Source organism: Rana temporaria, chromosome 13 (genome assembly GCF_905171775.1).
Source record: "Rana temporaria chromosome 13, aRanTem1.1, whole genome shotgun sequence".
Classification (NCBI taxonomy): Eukaryota; Metazoa; Chordata; class Amphibia; order Anura; family Ranidae; genus Rana; species Rana temporaria.
Window position 1 is genome coordinate 16,091,404 of NC_053501.1, and position 20,643 is coordinate 16,112,046.

Here is a 20,643-nt window from a genome sequence, read left to right on the forward strand (position 1 = left end):
ACAGGAAATGTTTTATTAAAAATAGAAATATTATTTTTATTTAATAAAGAATGTTCAGTCATCCTCCTGGGGTGTCTTTGATGTCGTCTCGGCCTGTTCTATCTGCAGCTCTGTCACAGTTATCTCTTCGCTGTGATAGGACCCTCCAGTGGTCATGTGATCAGTCTTAGCGCCCGTGTCCTTCGGGAATGACCCCCCTACCTCCAGAACTTGGCGCACAGTCATATTGATACGGGAGTCGTGGAGGTAGGCTGCACACACCTCCCAGTCCTGGGGGGAACACGACTCGGTCAGGGAATTAATTCCGGGTTCATCTGCAGACGGAGGATCAGACAGTGCGGGGGGAAGGAGTCCGCCTCCGGGGTGGCGCAGAATCCGTGGCACGGCGTGGTACAACAAGCGGCTGGCTCCAGACATGACCATAATGTCACCACTGTTCATCATCATCGCTGTAGGAGCCACTTCTCGGCTCTGCCCCCCCAACAAGAATATACTGGACTGGCCAAAGCTGCAAGACAAGGAGCACACCGGTCAAAACGTGAAAAAGTGCATGTGAACTGGTCTGAATCTTAAAAAAAAAAAATACAATCATGTTTATGTGGCTTTACTAAGATAATACATTGCAGCGGTGCACTATAGATAATTCATTGACCTACACTTTCCCTTGCAAAAGCCAAAGCTGCATCAGAAACGATTAATCCCCTGCTGACGTCAACTGGTGACGAAACACGTCAGACAGGAAATCTGACGTCATCACGACAGACCCTGCGGCCATTTTGTGGGATATTCGATGTGCATTTATTTGTACATATGTGAGTGTAACAGCTTTACATAAAAAGTTGTTTTAACATTTATTACGGAGGCTTATTTATGCTTTTATGAAGTAAAATTGCATTTTTGCTGGGACAAATGATCTATGTACGTGGGGTGGTTGGGTGTTGTGGATACCTTGGAGGCAGTGTTAATTTTGGCAGCAAATTTCAATTCAGTTTTAATCCCAGGACTAAAATGGAATTTTAGTTTTAGTCCAACTAAAATGGGACTAAAACTGTTTTAGTTTTAGTCGTATATAGTCGACTAAATCTCCAGTACATTTTGGTTAGACTAAAACTCATTTTAGCGGGTACCTGATTTTGGCCCCTTCTCTCCCACAGCCTCTTGGGACATGTCACTGGTCCCAGGAGATTGCAGGGCCATTAGCAGGGCGCAGCGTGGCTCTCGCAGTGGGCAGCTGGCTTCACAGCCACAAGGAGTCACAGTCAGCTGCTCACAGTTAAGATGCCGGCGCCTGTACCCAAAGACTGGCAAAGAGCCGGGACGGGTAAAGACTTCGCTGGATACTTGAACAGGTAAGTGCGTGTTTTTTAAAAGTTTAAAACTATAGTATTTGTAGCTGCCGACTTTTAAATTTATGTTTATGGTGGGAAAATCCTCTTAAAACGGGGTGCCCTTTGGATTGCCCTGGGGTGCCACAGGCATGGGACCCCAAAGATGGATGAGAGGACCTGAGGTGTGGACTCTGATGTGATGGGGGACTCTGTCATGGGGGTATTCTAAAAACTGATAGGGGCTCTTATATATAGGGGGACTCTGATTGGAAGAGAGGCCTCTGATGTGATCGAAATGGGGTTCTGATGCGACGGTAATTTAATCAAGGCGGTTGTGTGCATCATCCCAGGCTCAGGTTTCCAATTGACGAATAATATTTACGTGTTTTTACTAGTGCTGTCAGTTAAACGCGTTATTAATGGCGTTAACTTGTGTTGTGTTTAACGCCGTAAATTTTTTTTATCGCGCGATTAACGACCGTTGTTTAGAGCGGGCGATCGGCTATCCAAACATAACAACCGATGCGGCTAAAAGCCGCTCGGTTGTTATGCCGGAGGAGCGGGAGGGGACATCCCCCCCCCCTCCCGCCGCCTTTCGCCGCTCTGACCGGGCCTCCCGTCCCACCGGGAGACCCGATCCTCCATCCGCCGCGTTCTGTGTCCAGGCGGAGACTGACACTAAGCCGTAAGCGGCTTTGATTCAGTCTCCACATTGAAACCACAGAAGCGGCGTCATGACGTCACTTCCGGGTTTCTCGGCTGCCAATGGCGCCGGATTTAAAAAAGTACACAGTATTCAGAATCGCCGTTTTCGGCGATCTGAATACTTTGAAGTGCAAAGGAGGGCTCGGAGGTCTTTTAGACCCCCGATCCCTCCATAAAGAGTACCTGTCACCACCTATTGCTGTCACAAGGGATGTTTACATTCCTTGTGACAGCAATAAAAGTGATCAAAATGTAAAAAAAGAAAAACACAATTTAATATTATAAAAAAAAAAAAAATGTTTTAAAGGGTGAACCTCCTTAATCGCGCGATTAATCGTGAGTTAACTATGACTTTAATGCGATTAATCGCGATTAGAAATGTTAATCGCTTGACAGCACTAGTTTTTACATGTTAAGCCCCATACACACTATCAGTTTTCCTGTCAGTTTTCTCTTCAGGTTTACCAAAACCATGTAGTGCAAGGGCCTGCCTGATTGCATACAAATTGAAACTCTTGAGGTTTTACCTCATATTAGATGGTTTTGGTAAACCTGAAGAGAAAACTGTCAGGAAAACTGATAGTGTGTATGGGGCTTTAGACTGGGATGCCCCTGGATTTTCCATACTTTTAAATGGTGCCAAAAAAAAATAAAAAATAGCCAGTCAGGGAGGATAAAGACGGGATAGGGTCAGAGCTCCCTCTAGTGGAGACACGGAAGAGCTCAGTGTTCATCTGCAAATCACACGTTTTTTATAACTACAGAGTGACTGATGAATCGGTATCTGTGCTGTATACAGGGACGCCATCAGGAATTATGGGGCCCCTTACACAGCTTCAGGCATAGGGGCTTTGGGTGCTGAGGGGGGTAGCCACCTCTGGGCCCTTTAATAATAAATATATATAAAAAAAAATCTTATTAAAAAAAAAAAGGGGGGGGGGGGGTTGCCATCCGGGCCCCTAACAGGTGAACTGCCTGTACCCCACTGATGGCGGCCCTGGCTGTATACATCACACATCTTTATACTCTTAAATCCTGGCACTTTTACCCCCTTCCTGCCAAAGCCAATTTTCAACTTTCAGCGCTGTCGCACTTTGACTGACAATTGCACGATCATGCAACACTGTGCCCAAATACATTTTTAACATTTATAATTTTTTCACACAAGTAGAGCTTTCTTTTAGTGGTATTTAATCACCACTGTGGTTTTTATTTTTTGCCAAATAAACAAAAATGAAAAAAAAAAAAATACCGTATTTATCGGGGGAAAAGCGCGCACCGCCATATAGCGCGCACCCCCAACCTAGAAGGGAAATTTGAGGGAAAAAGAAAATACTTACCGTTTGAATGCCCCTCGTCGGTGTCTTGACCGGTGTCCATCGGCGGCCTTGTCGTCTGTCTGTGGCCTCGGTGGTGTCCTCCCTGCTTCTCCCGCGCTGTTTCTGAGCCGATCCCGATGTGTTTGAACGCCGCCGCCGACATATACCGAGCGCAGTACACTCGGGCACGCTTGGCTCCTCTCGCATAGGAGGCGGCACAGGGCGTGACCGCGAGGGGAGCTGAGCCTGGCCGAGTGTATTGCGCTCGGTATATGTCGGCGGCAAGGTTCAAACACAGTGCGGGAAGCGGGTATCGGCGTATATCGCGCACCCACGATTTTCCCCTTATTTTAAGGGGAAAAAAGTGTTCGGTATACGCCGATAAATACGGTATATATATTTTTCTTTGTTTCCGTTATAACATTTTGCAAACAAATTCTTCATGAATTTAGGCCAAAGTGTATTGTGCTACATTTCTTTGGTGAAAAAAAACCCAAATCAGTGTGTATTATTTAGTCTGGACAAAAGTTTGGGAACTGTCAGTAGAAAAGTTCACATAGTAACCGGTGGAAATACACAAGCTGATCCCCATGGCAGATGGCACGGGCTCACCCGAGGCTCGGTGTCTATGCAATAACCAGTCTTCACCAGAGCTCCTGATGGTGGAGATGGGTATTGCAGTGTGCTAGTGCCAGGCCGTGGTGCTCAGGATCGCCACACCAGCAGGTGAGCAAGATGGGGGTCTCGTAACAGATGTAGCAGGTTGGGATCAAGCAGAAAACTAGTTGAAGTGCGCACCAAAGGTCCGGCAACGAGCTTCAGCGCAGTCCATGAACAAGCCAAAAAGGTAGGTAACAAGTGGTAGTGAAGATACGGAAGGCAGCAGGGGGCGCAAGCAGCAAGTCATTACCTGGCAACAGCACAATAATCTGGCAAACAGGACATGCAGAGACATGGCGTGAAGGCTCAGCTTTTGGAACATGTTAATTGTTCCACCTGTATTTAGGGTGGGAGTGGGACATGTTCCAGCTCCTGCTTCTTCTCTCCCTGATCCCAGACTCAGTGCGACAGTGGGCAAGGGGATCCAATCCCCACACCCACTGTTACAATTCAAAGACAGCGCAGCTGCATGGTGTTCAGCCCATAGGACAACGTCTCATTCATTCACCGTTTCTTGTGAATTAATAGATTACAACTGCCACCAGCCACCGTGGCTGACGGCTTGTAGTTTTGAATGAACTGTGAGGGTGCCGATGAGCGTCCTTGTAGTTTATTCACAAACCCGACAGTTGATCAATCAAATAAAATCTAATTTTGTCATGAATTTAAGCCAAAATGTATTCTGCTACATGTCTTTGGTAAAAAAAAAAATCCCGTTAAGTGTATAATAATTGGTTTGTTGATCACGGACAGATTTACGCAGATGATCGTGTACGGATGTGCGCAGGTGATCGCGGACATATGTGTGCAGATGATTGTTGGGACATGTGATTTTACTGGGACATATGTGGGGGACAGGTGTGTTAACTTTGTGTGTTTACATTGTGGGGACACTAGACTGGTGATCAGTGAGTAAAAAGCAGCTCATACTCACTGATCACCAGCCGGCTGCAGCAATCCGCTCTCCTCTCCTCACCGACAACTTCTGTGTGAGGAGAGGAGAGCCGATCGCCTAGCAACCGGCTCTCTATTTACATCACATGACGGCTGTGATTAGACAAGGTCGTCCTGTGATCAGGAGGGCCAATCACAGAGCCCTCCTGCCAATCGGAGATGCGCTGTGTCCGGGTGACACAAGCACATCGGGATCGCGCCGCTGCACAGGCACGCGCGCGACCCCCCTCCTTCTGAATGAGAATATTTGCCAGCACACCATGGAACGACGTAAATAGCGTCCAAACGGATGATTTATTGCATGATCACAGCACAAGGAAAGTGCAACGTTTCGGAGCCACGCAGGACCCTTTCGTCAGGCATTCCTGAACGTCCTCAGAAGGAGAGAGCGCCCACCCGGCCATATGTACAGTGGCCGGGTGGGAAGTAGTTGAATAGAAAGTTCATGGGAGGAGCAAGGAGTTCAAGGTTCAGCAGAAACAAGATAAAAAGTAAAGATGTCCAAGGGATCGGCACACTAAGAAGAGATACTGCAAGATCCAATAGAGGTCCCACGTTCAGATCCGGATCTCGACACCCACATTGCTCAAAGACACTGGGCTGGATTCAGAAACGAGATACGACGGCGTATCTCCTGATACGCTGTCGTATCTATGCGCCCGATTCATAGAATCAGTTACGCATAGATTTTCTTACACCGTCGTATCTTAGGCTGCATATTTACGATGGCCGCTAGGTGGCGCTTCCGTATAGTTACTCAAGGAATATGCCAATTAGGTATTTACGCCGATTCAGAAACGTACGTCCGGCCGGCGCATTTTTTTACATCGTTTACGTTAGGCTTTTTCCGGCGTAAAGTTACCCCTGCTATATGAGGCGTAGCTAATGTTAAGTATGGACGTCGTTCCCGCGCCGAGTTTTGAAATTTTTACGTCGTTTGCGTAAGTCGTTTGCGAATAGGGCTGGACGTAAGTTACGTTCACGTCTAAAGCAATGACGACTTGCGGCGCAATTTCGAGCATGCGCACTGGGATTTTTTCACAAACAGCGCATGCGCCGTTCACAAAAGACATAAAATATCGCGGGGTCATGTTAAAATTAAATAAAACACGCCCACAACATCCCTATTTGAATTAGGCGGGCTTACGCCGGCCCACATACGTTACGCCGCCGTAAGCCCGCCAATTCTTTCTGAATACGGAACTTGCACCCAAATTTACGGCGGCGTAACGTATCCGAGATACGTTACACCCGCAGAAAGATCCGCTGATCTTTCTGAATCCAGCCCCCCCGTGTACATAGCCAATCCAAGCGCCTCTGTACCTTGTGACTGCTGTGATTGTCCCGCAATGCACAAAAATGTCCATCCTTTTTGCAAGTGTGCATCAGTGTCAATAATTCGTAACGACACCAAAACGCACCTTGCTTTTGCATGCGTTCAAATTCATGGTGTGATTTTCGCCTGTAGGCCAGCCCATTTAAATGAATAGGATGCCCTAAACTTGATAAAACCGTGCAACAACACATGCGCACCCTTGCACCTACATAGGTGTGAACAGAGCCTTAGCGTAGAGCAGGGGTTCTCAAACTATGGCCCTCCAGTTGTTCAGGAACTACAATTCCCATCATGCCTAGTCATGTCTGTGAATGTCGGAGTATTACAATTAGGGTTGTCCCGATAGCGAGTATTTGCGGGAGTACTCGTACTCCAGCAAATACCCCCGATACTAGAATACTTGTTTCCCCCCACCCCGCCGCCAACGCCGCCGCCGCCGTTAATCAGCGTGCGGGGAACAGCTTTTGTTTGAATAGCTGTATCCCCACCGCGTATAGACACTCCCCCTTTGCACGGGATTGGACGGATGATCTGTCCAATCCCGTGCAAGGGGGAGTGTCTATACGCGGCGGGGATACAGCTATTCAAACGAAAGCTGTTCCCCGCACGCTGATTAATGGCGGCATCAAGGTATGGGGGACGGCATGGCTGGAATGTGGGGGGGGGGGGACATGGCTGGAATGTGGGGGGGGGGGGACATGGCTGGAATGTGGGGGGGGGGGGGACGGACATGGCTGGAATGTGGGGGACGGACATGGCTGGAATGTGGGGGACGGGCATGGCTGGAATGTGGGGACGGACATGGCTGGAATGTGGGGACGGACATGGCTGGAATGTGGGGGACGGACATGGCTGGAATGTGGGGGACGGACATGGCTGGAATGTGGGGGACGGACATGGTTGGAATGTGGGGACGGACATGGCTGGAATGTGGGGGACGGACATGGCTGGAATGTGGGGGACGGACATGGCTGGAATGTGGGGACGGACATGGCTGGAATGTGGGGACGGACATGGCTGGAATGTGGGGACGGACATGGCTGGAATGTGGGGGACGGACATGGCTGGAATGTGGGGGACGGACATGGCTGGAATGTGGGGACGGACATGGCTGGAATGTGGGGGACGGCATGGCTGGAATGTGGGGACGGACATGGCTGGAATGTGGGGACGGACATGGCTGCATTTGGGGACACATTTAAAAAAAGTATCAGTATTCGGTATCGGCGAGTACATAAAAAAAAGTATCGGTACTTGTACTCAGTCCTAAAAAAGTGATATCGGGACAACCCTAATTACAATGTGGGGGGGGGGGGGACATGGCTGGAATGTGGGGGGGGGGGGACATGGCTGGAATGTGGGGGGGGGGGGACGACATGGCTGGAATGTGGGGGGGGGGACATGGCTGGAATGTGGGGGGGGGGGGGGGGGGCATGGCTGGAATGTGGGGGACGGACATGGCTGGAATGTGGGGGACGGGCATGGCTGGAATGTGGGGGACGGACATGGCTGGAATGTGGGGGACGGACATGGCTGGAATGTGGGGGACGGACATGGTTGGAATGTGGGGACGGACATGGCTGGAATGTGGGGGACGGACATGGCTGGAATGTGGGGGACGGGCATGGCTGGAATGTGGGGACGGACATGGCTGGAATGTGGGGGACGGACATGGCTGGAATGTGGGGGACGGACATGGCTGGAATGTGGGGGACGGACATGGCGGGAATGTGGGGGACGGACAGGGTTGGAATGTGGGGACGGACATGGCTGGAATGTGGGGGACGGACATGGCTGGAATGTGGGGGACGGACATGGCTGGAATGTGGGGACGGACATGGCTGGAATGTGGGGACGGACATGGCTGGAATGTGGGGACGGACATGGCTGGAATGTGGGGGACGGACATGGCTGGAATGTGGGGGACGGACATGGCTGGAATGTGGGGACGGACATGGCTGGAATGTGGGGGACGGCATGGCTGGAATGTGGGGACGGACATGGCTGGAATGTGGGGACGGACATGGCTGCATTTGGGGACACATTTAAAAAAAGTATCAGTATTCGGTATCGGCGAGTACATAAAAAAAAGTATCGGTACTTGTACTCAGTCCTAAAAAAGTGATATCGGGACAACCCTAATTACAATGCCTCATGGGATGTGTAGTTCGGGAACAGCTGGAGGGCTGTAGTTTGAAGAGCCTTAGCGTAGAGGCACAGGGGCTTGAACCCACACTCACCTGAAGGACAGTAGGGGGCTCTGGTGGTCCAGCTCTGCCTCATCTACGTGGATCCCCAGTGACGAGTCCATGTGGTAGTAGTTGAGGATTCCGGCTTCGGCTTTGAAGTTTGAGAACCCGCAAGCAAGCGCCACACAGCGGGAGAGCTCCCCCAGGTCTGCCGGAAATGGGGTGAACGTCTCCTTGTAGTATTTCTACCCCGGGAGACAAGAGAGAGAGAGATTGTTGGATATCCTGTTTCCACCATAAACTGACCACACCCAACATAACCGTTATCAGCAGTGGATGAGATAAGACAACATCCAACCAAGGACAACAAAGTGTTCTGAGAACACCAATGACTAAGCAATGGGAAAGTTTAGGCCAGGTGCCCCCGTCTCCACCCACTGTTGCCCAGTGAGCAGAGGGGCACTTCATTACCTTGGTTTCCCAGTTGTAATGGAAGCCGAGAGTCACCCATCGCAGCTTCTCCAGCAGCGTTTTCTCCCGGCGTTTCTGCGTCATTTTATTCCTGATAAGACAGAAAACACGTCACGAGACTCGGCACTGGCCATTTAGTGTGGGCCCAGGAGGGGCGTGTCCTCTGCTCACCTGAGTTGCTTCTCACTGATGCTCCACAGTTCAGCTGTCCGCTCCGGAGACACGTGCAGGTCCAGGTTACATACATTGGGTTTTCGGGGATATGACTTCAGACACTGGCGAACCCATCGATGCTGCCAGCCGGGCAGGAATGGGTTAGTAATGAAGAGGAAGCCTGGAGGGGGAGGAGATAGAAGAGTAGAGGGAGGAGCTAAGAACAGGGCGGAGCCTGAAATGTACACAGAGATCAGAACACTGGAACATACAGAAGGAGCCAAGACCACAAGGAGAGGTTAGGCAGAGGGGAGTGCTGCCACATGTCACTTCCCAATCCAAGCCCCTCCTCCACCCATTCACCTACCACGGTCCACTCTATGCTCCTCCTCCACCTGACAAAACCCAATCACCTACCACTGCCCAATCTAACTCCATCCTCCATTCACCCTCTTACCACTGCCTAATCTAAGTAACTCCACCCACCTATCTACCACTGCCCAGTCTAAGTCCTTTCTACCACCCTCCACTGCCCAATCCAAGTCCTTTCTACCACCTTCCACTGCCCAATCTAAGTCCCTTCTACCACCCCCCAATGCCCAATCTAAGTTCTTTCTACCACCTCCCACTACCCAATCAAAGTCCTTTCTCCCCCCCCCCCCCTCCCACTGCCCAATCTAAGTCCTTTCTACCACCCTCCACTGCCCAATCTAAGTCCTTTCTACCACCCTCCACTGCCCAATCTAAGTCCTTTCTATCACCCTCCACTGCCCAATCTAAGTCCTTTCTACCACCTCCCACTGCCCAATCTACGTCCTTTCTACCACCTCCCACTGCCCAATCTAAGGCCTTTCTATTACCCCCGATTGCCCAATCTAAGCCCCTCTTTCAGCCATCCACCTACCACTGCCTAATCAATGCCCCCTTCACCCAACACTGCCCATTTCTAACCCCTCCTCCAACTACCTAAAATGGCCCACTCCTATCCCCTCCTCAACCCCCCCACTGCCCAATCTAAGCCCCTCTTCCATCCACCCACCTACCACTGTACTGTCCAATCTATGCCCCCTTCACCTACCACCGCACAATTCAAACCCTGCCTCTACCTACCTAAAATTGCCCACTCCTAGCCCATCCTCCCCCTACCACTGCCCAATCTAAGCTCCTCCAATCACCTCCTACCTACATCTGCCCATCTAAGACCATCCTCCAACCACCCATTACTGCCCAATCAAATTAACTCCTCCATCTACCACTGCTCATTCTATGTCCCTCCTCCATCCACCTCTGTCCATCGTAGACCATCCTCCTCCCACTGCCCGATCTAAGTAACCCCTCTACCACTGGCCAATCTCAGCCCCTCCTCCAACCACATACCCACCTCTGACCATCCTCCACCCACCTACCACTGCCCGATCTAAGTAACCCCTCCACCCACCTACCACTGTCCAATCTAATCTCCTCCTCCACCCAATGTCCATGCTACGGCCCAGCTCCACCTTCCACTTCCCATTCTAAGTCCCTCCTTCAATCACCTACCCATCTTAGACCATCCTCCACCCACTGCTTAATCTAAACCCTTCCTCCACCCACCTACCACTGCCCATTCTAAGCCCCTGCTCCAACCACCACTGCCCAATCCAAGCCCCTCCTCCACTCAGCTACCACTGCCTAATCCAAACCCACCTACCACTGCCCAATCTAAGACCCTCCTCCACCCACATACCACTGCCCAATCTAAGACCCTCCTCCACCCACATACCACTGCCCAATCTAAGCCCCTCCTCCACCCACATACTTCTGCCCAATCTAAGCCCCTCCTCCACCCACCTACCACTGCCCAATCTATGCCCCCCCCCTCAGGGCCCCAGAAAGCAAACAATATGCAAATATTCTCTTTCGGAGCTGGGGCACTCCTCCTCCACATCCCAAATACAATGGCGGCCTCAGACAACGATTATTTATGGTATGTGGGAGATACCCGAGGTACACACAGCTGGCTCCTGGGGGGTGGAGACATGTTAGTTCAAGGGCTCTTCATCTATCTGTACATACACTGTGGTTGGTCCCCAGTCTGATCACTAGTATTTCCATATGGAGAAGATTCAGAACAAAATGCATGGGTGAGCCGTACCTGGGTACCCCTCCAGGTGATAGGCCTTCCAGAGCTCCAGTGGTTGTAGTCCAACTCTCCCGGCATCCTGATTACTCAGAGCACCAACAACCAGCTGTGCGCACTTCACCTGCAGGGGAGAAGGAGAGCGATATTAGCGGGATTCAGCCAATCAGATTTAATGATGGGAGGTTGGAGTTGTGTCTGGGGGGGGAGGGCACTCTGTATTAGTGGGGAGTATTATTTTAGTTTAGCCTTCATGAAATGGTGGGCCGTGGTCTGGACCCCAATGGAGTGATGCTCCCGTCCGGACCGCCAGTCTGCAGCGCTAGATCCACTACCATAATTCTAGGACTGCTGGCATCATAGCAACCAATGACATCACTTGTGTGCCCTGCCCTCTTCAGCAAGTTTCTCAGCCCAGCTCCCGGCGCCTCTGATGGGGATTCCTGATCTATGGGGCCACTCTATTGGGGATTACTGCTCTATGGGGCCACTCTATTGGGTATTTCTGCTCTATGGGGCCACTCTATTGGGTGCATCTGCTCTATGGGGCCACTCTATTGGGCGCACCTGCTCTATGGGGCCACTCTATTGGGGACACCTGCTCTATGGGGCCACCCTATTGGGGACACCTGCTCTATGGGGGCCACTCTATTGGGGACACCTGCTCTATGGGGGCCACCTGCTCTATGGGGGCCACTCTATTGGGTGCACCTGCTCTATGTGGCCACTCTATTGGGCGCACCTGCTCTATGGGGGCCACTCTATTGGGTGCACCTGCTCTATGGGGCCACTCTATTGGGCCACTCTATTGGGCGCACCTGCTCTATGGGGCCACTCTATTGGGCGCCCCTGCTCTATGGGGGCCACTCTATTGGGTGCACCTGCTCTATGGGGGCCACTCTATTGGGCGCACCTGCTCTATGGGGCCATTCTATTGGGCGCACCTGCTCTGTGGGGCCACTCTATTGGGGACACCTGCTCTATGGGGGCTACTCTATTGGGCGCACCTGCTCTGTGGGGCCATTCTATTGGGCGCACCTGCTCTGTGGGGCCACTCTATTGGGGACACCTGCTCTATGGGGGCTACTCTATTGGGCGCACCTGCTCTATGGGGCCAATCTATTGGGTGCACCTGCTCTATGGGGCCACTCTATTGGGGACACCTGCTCTATGGGGGCTACTCTATTGGGCGCACCTGTTCTGTGGGGCCACTCTATTGGGGACACCTGCTCTATGGGGGCCACTCTATTGGGTGCACCTGTTCTGTAGGGCCACTTTATTGGGCGCACCTGCTCTATGGGGCCACTCTATTTGGGGGCACGTAATGGGGGTCAGGGGAGACAGTGTGGGGGAGGGGCAGTGAAGAGGACCTGTATGTATACAATACAGTGAAAGGTTCCCTTTAATAGAGGTTTTGTTCTGCTCAGATCCCCCCCGTTTTGATCTCTCACCCCCCTCTCCCCGGGCCGGAAGTGGACGGCACCCCCGGTCTCAGGACTCCTCCGGTAGAGGCGGAAGATCTTCCGAAAAGCCTCCTCCCCCTCCAGCACGGCCGCCGCCATGATCTTCACCTCTGACGTCACTGGGAGAGGCGGAGCTTAGAGGTCACTGAGAGCACCAAGATGGCGGCAGTGAAGAGAGTCCTGCACGAGATCTATATGTCCCGGATCCCGTTCACCGCCGGGAGCAGTGAGTGTTATTATAGCGGGTATCAGTGTGTGTCTCCCCCCCGGGATGGGGTCTGATCGGTGTGTCTGTCTTGTGTCCCCCCCAGGAGAGCTCCGGCAGCATTTCGGTCAGTTCGGTCCGGTGGTGAGATGTACCGTCCAATTGGTGAGTGCGGAGTCACGTGACCCTCCAATGTCATCCGGTTGGGGGTTTACAATGAAAGACGGGAGATCTTTTGAGACATTTCTTCATCAATTTAGTCCAGTCTGTATTTTTCTACATGTTTTTGTTAAAAATAAATCCCAATAAGTGTATATTGATCGGTTTAAAGCTACAAACTATGGGATTCTTTTATATTTATTATTTTTTCTTTTTACTAGTAATAGCTGCAATTTTCTTTTTTTTTTGGAGACTAGGAACACCAATACAGTGATCAGTGCTTTAAAAAAAAAATGCACTGTCACTGTACTATAGACACTGGCTGAAAAGGTGTTATCGGGCGATTAAAGGGTTAAGTGTGCTCCTAGGGGGTGCTTTCTAACTGGGGGGGGGGGGGGGCGGACTGACTGGAGGAAGACCGAGATCCGTATCCCTGCTTAGCAGGAAAACAAGATCTCCATCTTCCTCTCTGACAGACTGCCGTTCTGCATCTCCTCTTAACGATCGCAAATGGCTGGCAGCCGCTGATTGTACACAGCTGGAGCCAATCGATTAGGGGGCGCGGCTTGTGAAGGTCAGGGAGTGGAGGTAGATTAGGGGGCGTGGCTTGTGAAGGTAGATCAGGGGGTGCGGCTTGTGAAGGTCAGGGAGTGGAGGTAGATTAGGGGGCGTGGCTTGTGGAGGTAGATTAGGGAGCGTGGCTTGTGAAGGTCAGGGAGTGGAGGTAGATTAGGGGGTGGGGCTTGTGTAGGTCAGGGAGTGGCTGTAGATTAGGGGGTGGGGCTTGTGTAGGTCAGGGAGTGGTGGTAGATCAGGGGGCGCGGCTTGTGTAGGTCAGGGAGTGGCGGTAGATTAGGCGGCGTGGCTTGTGAAGGTCAGGGAGTGGCGGTAGATTAGGGGGCGCGGCTTGTGAAGGTCAGGGAGTGGTGGTAGATTAGGGGGCGTGGCTTGTGAAGGTCAGGGAGTGGTGGTAGATTAGGGGGCGTGGCTTGTGAAGGTTAGGGAGTGGTGGTAGATTAGGGGGCGCGGCTTGTGAAGGTCAGGGAGTGGAGGTAGATTAGGGGGCGCAGCTTGTGAAGGTCAGGGAGTGGAGGTAGATTAGGGGGCGGGGCTTGTGTAGGTCAGGGAGTGGCGGTAGATTAGGGGGCGCGGCTTGTGAAGGTTAGGGAGTGGTGGTAGATTAGGGGGCGGGGCTTGTGAAGTAGATTAGATTAGGGGCGCAGCTTGTGAAGGTCAGGGAGTGTCGGTAGATTAGGGGGTGCGGCTTCTGAAGGTCAGGGAGTGTCAGTAGATTAGGGGCGCGGCTTGTGAAGGTCAGGGAGTGGTAGTAGATTAGGGGGCGTGGATTCTGAAGGTCAGGGAGTGGAGGTAGATTGGGGGGCGCAGCTTGTGGAGGTAGATTAGGGGGCGGGGCTTGTGGAGGTCAGGGAGTGGCGGTAGATTAGGGGGCGCGGATTGTGTAGGTCAGGGAGTGGCGGTAGATTAGGGGGCGGGGTTTGTGAAGGTCAGGGAGTGGAGGTAGATTAGGGGGCGCAGCTTGTGGAGGTAGATTAGGGGGCGGGGCTTGTGTAGGTCAGGGAGTGGCGGTAGATTAGGGGGAGCGGCTTGTGAAGGTTAGGGAGTGGTGGTAGATTAGGGGCGCGGCTTGTGAAGGTCAGTGAGTGGTGGTAGATTAGGGGGCGTGGATTCTGAAGGTCAGGGAGTGGAGGTAGATTGGGGGGCGCAGCTTGTGGAGGTAGATTAGGGGGCGCGGCTTGTGAAGGTCAGTGAGTGGTGGTAGATTAGGGGGCGTAGATTCTGAAGGTCAGGGAGTGGCGGTAGATTAGGGGGCGCGGATTGTGTAGGTCAGGGAGTGGCGGTAGATTAGGGGGCGCGGATTGTGTAGGTCAGGGAGTGGCGGTAGATTAGGCGGCGTGGCTTGTGAAGGTAAGGGAGTGGTGGTAGATCAGGGGGCACGGCTTGTGAAGGTCAGGGAGTGGTGGTAGATTAGGGGGCGTGGCTTCTGAAGGTCAGGGAGTGGCGGTAGATTAGGCGGCGTGGCTTGTGTAGGTCAGGGAGTGGCGGTAGATTAGGGGGCGTGGCTTCTGAAGGTCAGGGAGTGGCGGTAGATTAGGGGGCACGGCTTGTGAAGGTCAGGGAGTGTCAGTAGATTAGGGGGCGGGGCTTGTGAAGGTCAGGAAGTGGTGGTAGATTAGGGGGCGTGGCTTGTGAAGGTCAGGGAGTGGCGGTAGATTAGGGGGCACGGCTTGTGAAGGTCAGGGAGTGGAGGTAGATTAGGGGGCACGGCTTGTGGAGGTAGATTAGGGGGCGGGGCTTGTGAAGGTCAGGGAGTGGCGGTAGATTAGGGGGCGGGGCTTGTGAAGGTCAGGGAGTGGTGGTAGATTAGGGGGCGTGGCTTGTGAAGGTCAGGGAGTGGCGGTAGATTAGGGGGCACGGCTTGTGAAGGTCAGGGAGTGGAGGTAGATTAGGGGGCACGGCTTGTGGAGGTAGATTAGGGGGCGCGGCTTGTGGAGGTAGATTAGGGGGCGCGGCTTGTGAAGGTCAGGGAGTGGCGGTAGATTAGGGGGGCGGGACTTGTGTAGGTCAGGGAGTGGCGGTAGATTAGGGGGCGTGGCTTGTGAAGGTCAGGGAGTGGCGGTAGATTAGAGGGTGGGGCTTGTGAAGGTCAGGGAGTGGTGGTAGATTAGGGGCACAGCTTCTGAAGGTCAGGGAGTGGAGGTAGATCAGGGGGTGCGGCTTGTGAAGGTCAGGGAGTGGCGTTAGATTAGGGGCGTGGCTTCTGAAGGTCAGGGAGTTGCGGTAGATTAGGGGGCACGGCTTCTGGAGGTAGATTAGGGGGTGCAGCTTGTGGAGGTAGATTAGGGGGCACGGCTTGTGAAGGTCAGGGAGTGGCGGTAGATTAGGGGGGCGGGACTTGTGTAGGTCAGGGAGTGGCGGTAGATTAGGGGGCGTGGCTTGTGAAGGTCAGGGAGTGGCGGTAGATTAGGGGGCGCAGCTGGTGGAGGTAGATTAGGCGGTGTGGCTTCTGAAGGTCAGGAAGTGGAGGTAGATTAGGGGGCGTGGCTTGTGAAGGTCAGGGAGTGGCGGTAGATTAGGGGGCGGGGCTTGTGTAGGTCAGGGAGTGGAGGTAGATTAGGGGGCGGGGCTTGTGTAGGTCAGGGAGTGGCGGTAGATTAGGGGGCACGGCTTCTGGAGGTAGATTAGGGGGCGCAGCTTGTGGAGGTAGATTAGGGGGCACGGCTTGTGAAGGTCAGGGAGTGGCGGTAGATTAGGGGGCGGGACTTGTGAAGGTCAGGGAGTGGCGGTAGATTAGGGGGCGGGACTTGTGTAGGTCAGGGAGTGGCGGTAGATTAGGGGGCGTGGCTTGTGAAGGTCAGGGAGTGGCGGTAGATTAGGGGGCGCAGCTGGTGGAGGTAGATTAGGCGGTGTGGCTTGTGAAGGTCAGGAAGTGGAGGTAGATTAGGGGGCGCGGCTTGTGTAGGTCAGGGAGTGGAGGTAGATTAGGGGGCGTAGATTCTGAAGGTCAGGGAGTGGCGGTAGATTAGGGGGCGCGGATTGTGTAGGTCAGGGAGTGGCGGTAGATTAGGGGCGCGGCTTGTGAAGGTCAGGGAGTGGTGGTAGATTAGGGGGCGTGGCTTGTGAAGGTCAGGGAGTGGTGGTAGATTATGGGGCGTGGCTTGTGAAGGTCAGGGAGTGGTGGTAGATTAGGGGGCGTGGCTTGTGAAGGTCAGGGAGTGGCGGTAGATTAGGGGGCGCGGCTTGTGAAGGTCAGGGAGTGGCGGTAGATTATGGGGCGTGGCTTCTGGTCAGGGAGTGGCAGTAGATTAGGGGCGCAGCTTCTTAAGGTCAGGGAGTGGCAGTAGATTAGGGGCGCAGCTTGTGAAGGTCAGGAAATGGCGGTAGATTAGGGGGTGGGGCTTGTGTAGGTCAGGGCATGGCGGTAGATTAGGGGGCGTGGCTTGTGTAGGTCAGGAAGTGGAGGTAGATTAGGGGGCGGGGGCTGTGCTGTGTAGTTAGGGTGGTGGGGCCTGTGTAGTTTTAAATACAAGTGAACCTGTCCTTTTTAAAGTGGTTCTAAAGGCTAAAGTTTTTTTTTTTTTAGCCCCTATTCTTACCTGAACCCCCTCTAATCCAGTGGTGTTCACAATAACTTTGGTTGTATGAGAACTCCCTTTTATTTCTCCTTGGCTCCCATTGCTGTCAATCACGGCCCGTGAGTCAATGAGGAGAGGGCGGGGCGGAGCTGCGGCTCTGTGTGTCTTATGGACATGTAGGGCAGTGGCTCAGGATCAAGCACGCAGCGGTGACCCTGGGGCAAGTGGCTTTCTCTGAGGGCACTGCTCGAGGGGGAGGAGCCATGAACGCAGGCGGAGGACCCAAAAAAAAGACCGGGGCTGCTCTGTGCAAAATCCCTATAACATGCAAGTATAATGGTTATTAAAAAAACAAAAACTAAGCTTTAATGATTAATCTCTTTTAATGCCCAACTCCAGACAAAGGCATTGCTGTGTTATGGGGGGGGGGGGGGGGGGTGCAGAGGGCTCTGTATTACTCTCAGCTCAGTTTTTGACCCCCTGCTGATTTTGTACGTTTGCCCCCACTGACAAAGAAATGATCAGTCTATAATTTTAATGATCGGTTTATTTTAACAGTGAGAGACGGAATAACAAAAATATCCAGAAAAAATGCATTTCAAAAATGTTATAAAATGTATTATTGTTCTAAATTGATTTGCATTTTAATGAGTGAAATAAGTATTTGATCCCCTATCAATCAGCAAGATTTCTGCCTCCCAGGTGTCTTCTATACAGGTAATGAGCTGAGATTAGGAGCATGCTCTCTTAAAGGGAGTGCTCCTAATCTCAGCTTGTTTCCTGTATAAAAGATGCCTCCACAGAAGCAAATCAATCAGATTCCAATCTCTCCACCACGGCCAAGACCAAAGATCTGTCCAAGGATGTCGGGGACAAGATTGTAGACCTACACAAGGCTGGAATGGGCTACAAGACCATCGCCAAGCAGCTTGGTGAGAGGGTGACAACAGTTGGTGCGATTATTCACCAATGGAAGAAACACAAAATAACTGTCACTCTCCCTCGGTCTGGGGCTCCATGCAAGATCTCGTGGAGTTTCAATGATCAGGAGAACGGTAAGGAATCAGCCCAGAACTACACGGGAGAATCTTGTCAATGATCTCAAGGCAGCTGGGACCATCGTCACCAAGAAAACAATTGGTAACACACTACACTGCGAAGGACTGAAATCCTGCAGCGCCCGCAAGGTCCCCCTGCTCAAGAAATCACATGTACAGGACTGTGTGAAGATTTCTAATGAACATCAGAATGATTCAGAGGAGAACTGGGTGAAAGTGTTTTGGTCAGATGAGACCAAAATCAAGATCTTTGGCATCAACTCAATTCGCCGTGTTTAGAGGAGGAGGAATGCTGCCTATGACCCCAAGAACACCATCCTCACCGTCATACATGGAGGTGGAAACAATATGCTTTGGGGGTGTTTTTCTGCTAAGGGGACAGGACAACCGCATGAAAGTGACAATGGACGGGGCCATGTACCATCAAATCTTGGGTGAGAATCTTACCTCTGCCAGGGCATTGAAGATGGGTCATGGATTCCAGCATGACAATCGCCAAAAACACACGGCCAAGGCAAGTGGCTCAAAAAGAAGCACATTAAGGTCCTGGAGTGGCCTAGCCAGTCTCCAGACCTTAATCCCATAGAAAATAAGTGGAGGGAGCTGAAGGTTCGAGTTACCAAACGTCAGCCTGGAAACCTTAATGACTTGGAGAAGATCTGCAAAGATTAGTGGGACAAAATCCCTCCTGAGATGTGGGCAAACCTGGGGGCAACTACAAGAAACGTCTGAGGTCATGTGATCGCCAACAAGGGATTCTCCACCAAGTACCAAGTCATGTTTTGCAAAGGGGTCAAATATTTATTTTATTAAATACTTTAATACTCATTAAAATGCAAATCAATTTATAACTGTTTTGAAATGCATTTTTTTTGGATATTTTTGTTGTTATTCTGTCTCTCTCACTGTTAAAATAAATCGACCTTTAAAATTTTAGACCGATCATTTTTGTCGGTGGGCAAACCTACAAAATCAGCAGGGGGTCAAATATTTATTTTTTTCCCCCCTCACTGTATGTGTTGCTTTCTGTGTCACCATTGGGGAGACTGAACAGAATGTTACCCCCCTTTCTCCAATGTGCGATGGATCTTATATGACCTGGCCTTTCTCTTTCCCTACAGAACAGGAAGACCGGCTTCCATGCGGGTTTCGGCTGGGTGGGATTCGCCAAAGAGGACTCGGTCGTGAGAGTTCTGAACCAGGAAGATCACATTGTGGAAGGCTACAAGGTATACACAGTACATGTGGGAGGGATCTACACCTGGGGGGGTGGGAATGATGTTGGCACCCCCAGCAATCAAATTGCACAATGCTTGGGATTTCTGTGCAGCATTGTCATTGGCTTCTTAAAGTGGAGCTCCACCTAAAAAGGGGACGCTCCACTTGTTTGCACACCCTCTCCTCCACATTTTTTTTTTTGGGGGGGGTTGGTGCGTTTCCTTGTTTGTTTTTTTGACAAGCATTCGCTCCCATTTCCAGCTCAGATTGCCCCTTCCTTCTGGGACAATTCATAGGTCCCAAAAGACTACGAGACCATTCACAGCGCGAGTCACACATACACAGTAGGAAACCGGCTGTGAAGCTGCGAGGAGTGACTCTATATTTATCTGCTGCTGCTGCACTTGCAGGGCTCTAAACAGAGACGTGACTTCCCTTTGAAAGTATCTCCCCAAAAATTACTTGTTGCAGGGGATGCCCAAAATCTGACTTGTATCTTAGTGCAGACTTCTGGGAAAACCAGTGAGCCAATCACGTAAGCAGGAGATTACATTGGCGGGGGGGGGGGGGGGAGTTCTGTACACCAGCTGTGTACAGAACGCCTACAGGTTGCCATATTGCATTTTACAGCAAATTACAGCTGCAAATTGATAAGGAAAGGTCATTTTTAATAACATTCAATTACAATAGGACTTGAGTCGCAATTGTTTATGCTGCACTTTTATTAGTTGTGGAGTTACACTGTCAATTAGAATTGCCGCGTTACACTGTCAATTAGAATTGCCGCCTAATGCCCCGTACACACGATCCAAATATCGTGCGATTTTTTTCGCTTAAAGCCGAGGTTCCATTACTAAAAAAATAAAAGTCAACAGCTGCTAACACTGGAGCTGCTGACTTTTAATAAGGACACTTACCTGTCCTAGCTGCCAGCGATGTCTGCCCCCGCCCGAGGCCGATCCTCGATCCTGGCAGCTCCAATCGCCGCCATCCACAGTAAGGGAAACAGGGAGTGAAGCCGTACGGCTTCACTGCCCGTTTCCTACTGCGGAGCTTTGTGAATGGTCCGGCTGCTTTCTGGGACACACACAGTTCCCAGAATGCAGCGCGCCCCATTCACAAGATGACACCGAGTGTAGGAGGAGGAAGAGAATCCACCGGTGGATGAAGAGGCAGATTCGTCACTTCCGCATAGCAACAGCTATTTAGGGT

General features: G+C 51.7%; 2 protein-coding genes across 2 annotated transcripts in view; one reads left to right on the forward strand and one right to left on the reverse strand.

Annotated features, from left to right (window-relative positions):
• On the reverse strand, window positions 1-12,877 carry ALKBH1 (alkB homolog 1, histone H2A dioxygenase). Its single transcript, XM_040333353.1, has 6 exons — window positions 12,686-12,877; window positions 11,250-11,358; window positions 9,134-9,296; window positions 8,963-9,053; window positions 8,543-8,736; window positions 1-508 (listed from the first exon to the last, which is right to left on the reverse strand). Exons 1-6 carry the CDS (start codon window positions 12,794-12,796, stop codon window positions 55-57), a joined length of 1,122 nt encoding a protein of 373 aa, XP_040189287.1. The 5' UTR covers window positions 12,797-12,877; the 3' UTR covers window positions 1-54.
• Window positions 12,815-20,643, forward strand: part of LOC120920913 (SRA stem-loop interacting RNA binding protein) — a 10,907-nt gene continuing 3,078 nt past the window's right edge. Inside the window, exons 1-3 of the mRNA XM_040333354.1 lie at window positions 12,815-12,923; window positions 13,009-13,067; window positions 19,335-19,442. Coding sequence (XP_040189288.1) covers window positions 12,857-12,923; window positions 13,009-13,067; window positions 19,335-19,442 — 234 coding nt within the window. The 5' untranslated portion in view covers window positions 12,815-12,856. The remainder of the gene's footprint in view (window positions 12,924-13,008; window positions 13,068-19,334; window positions 19,443-20,643) is intronic.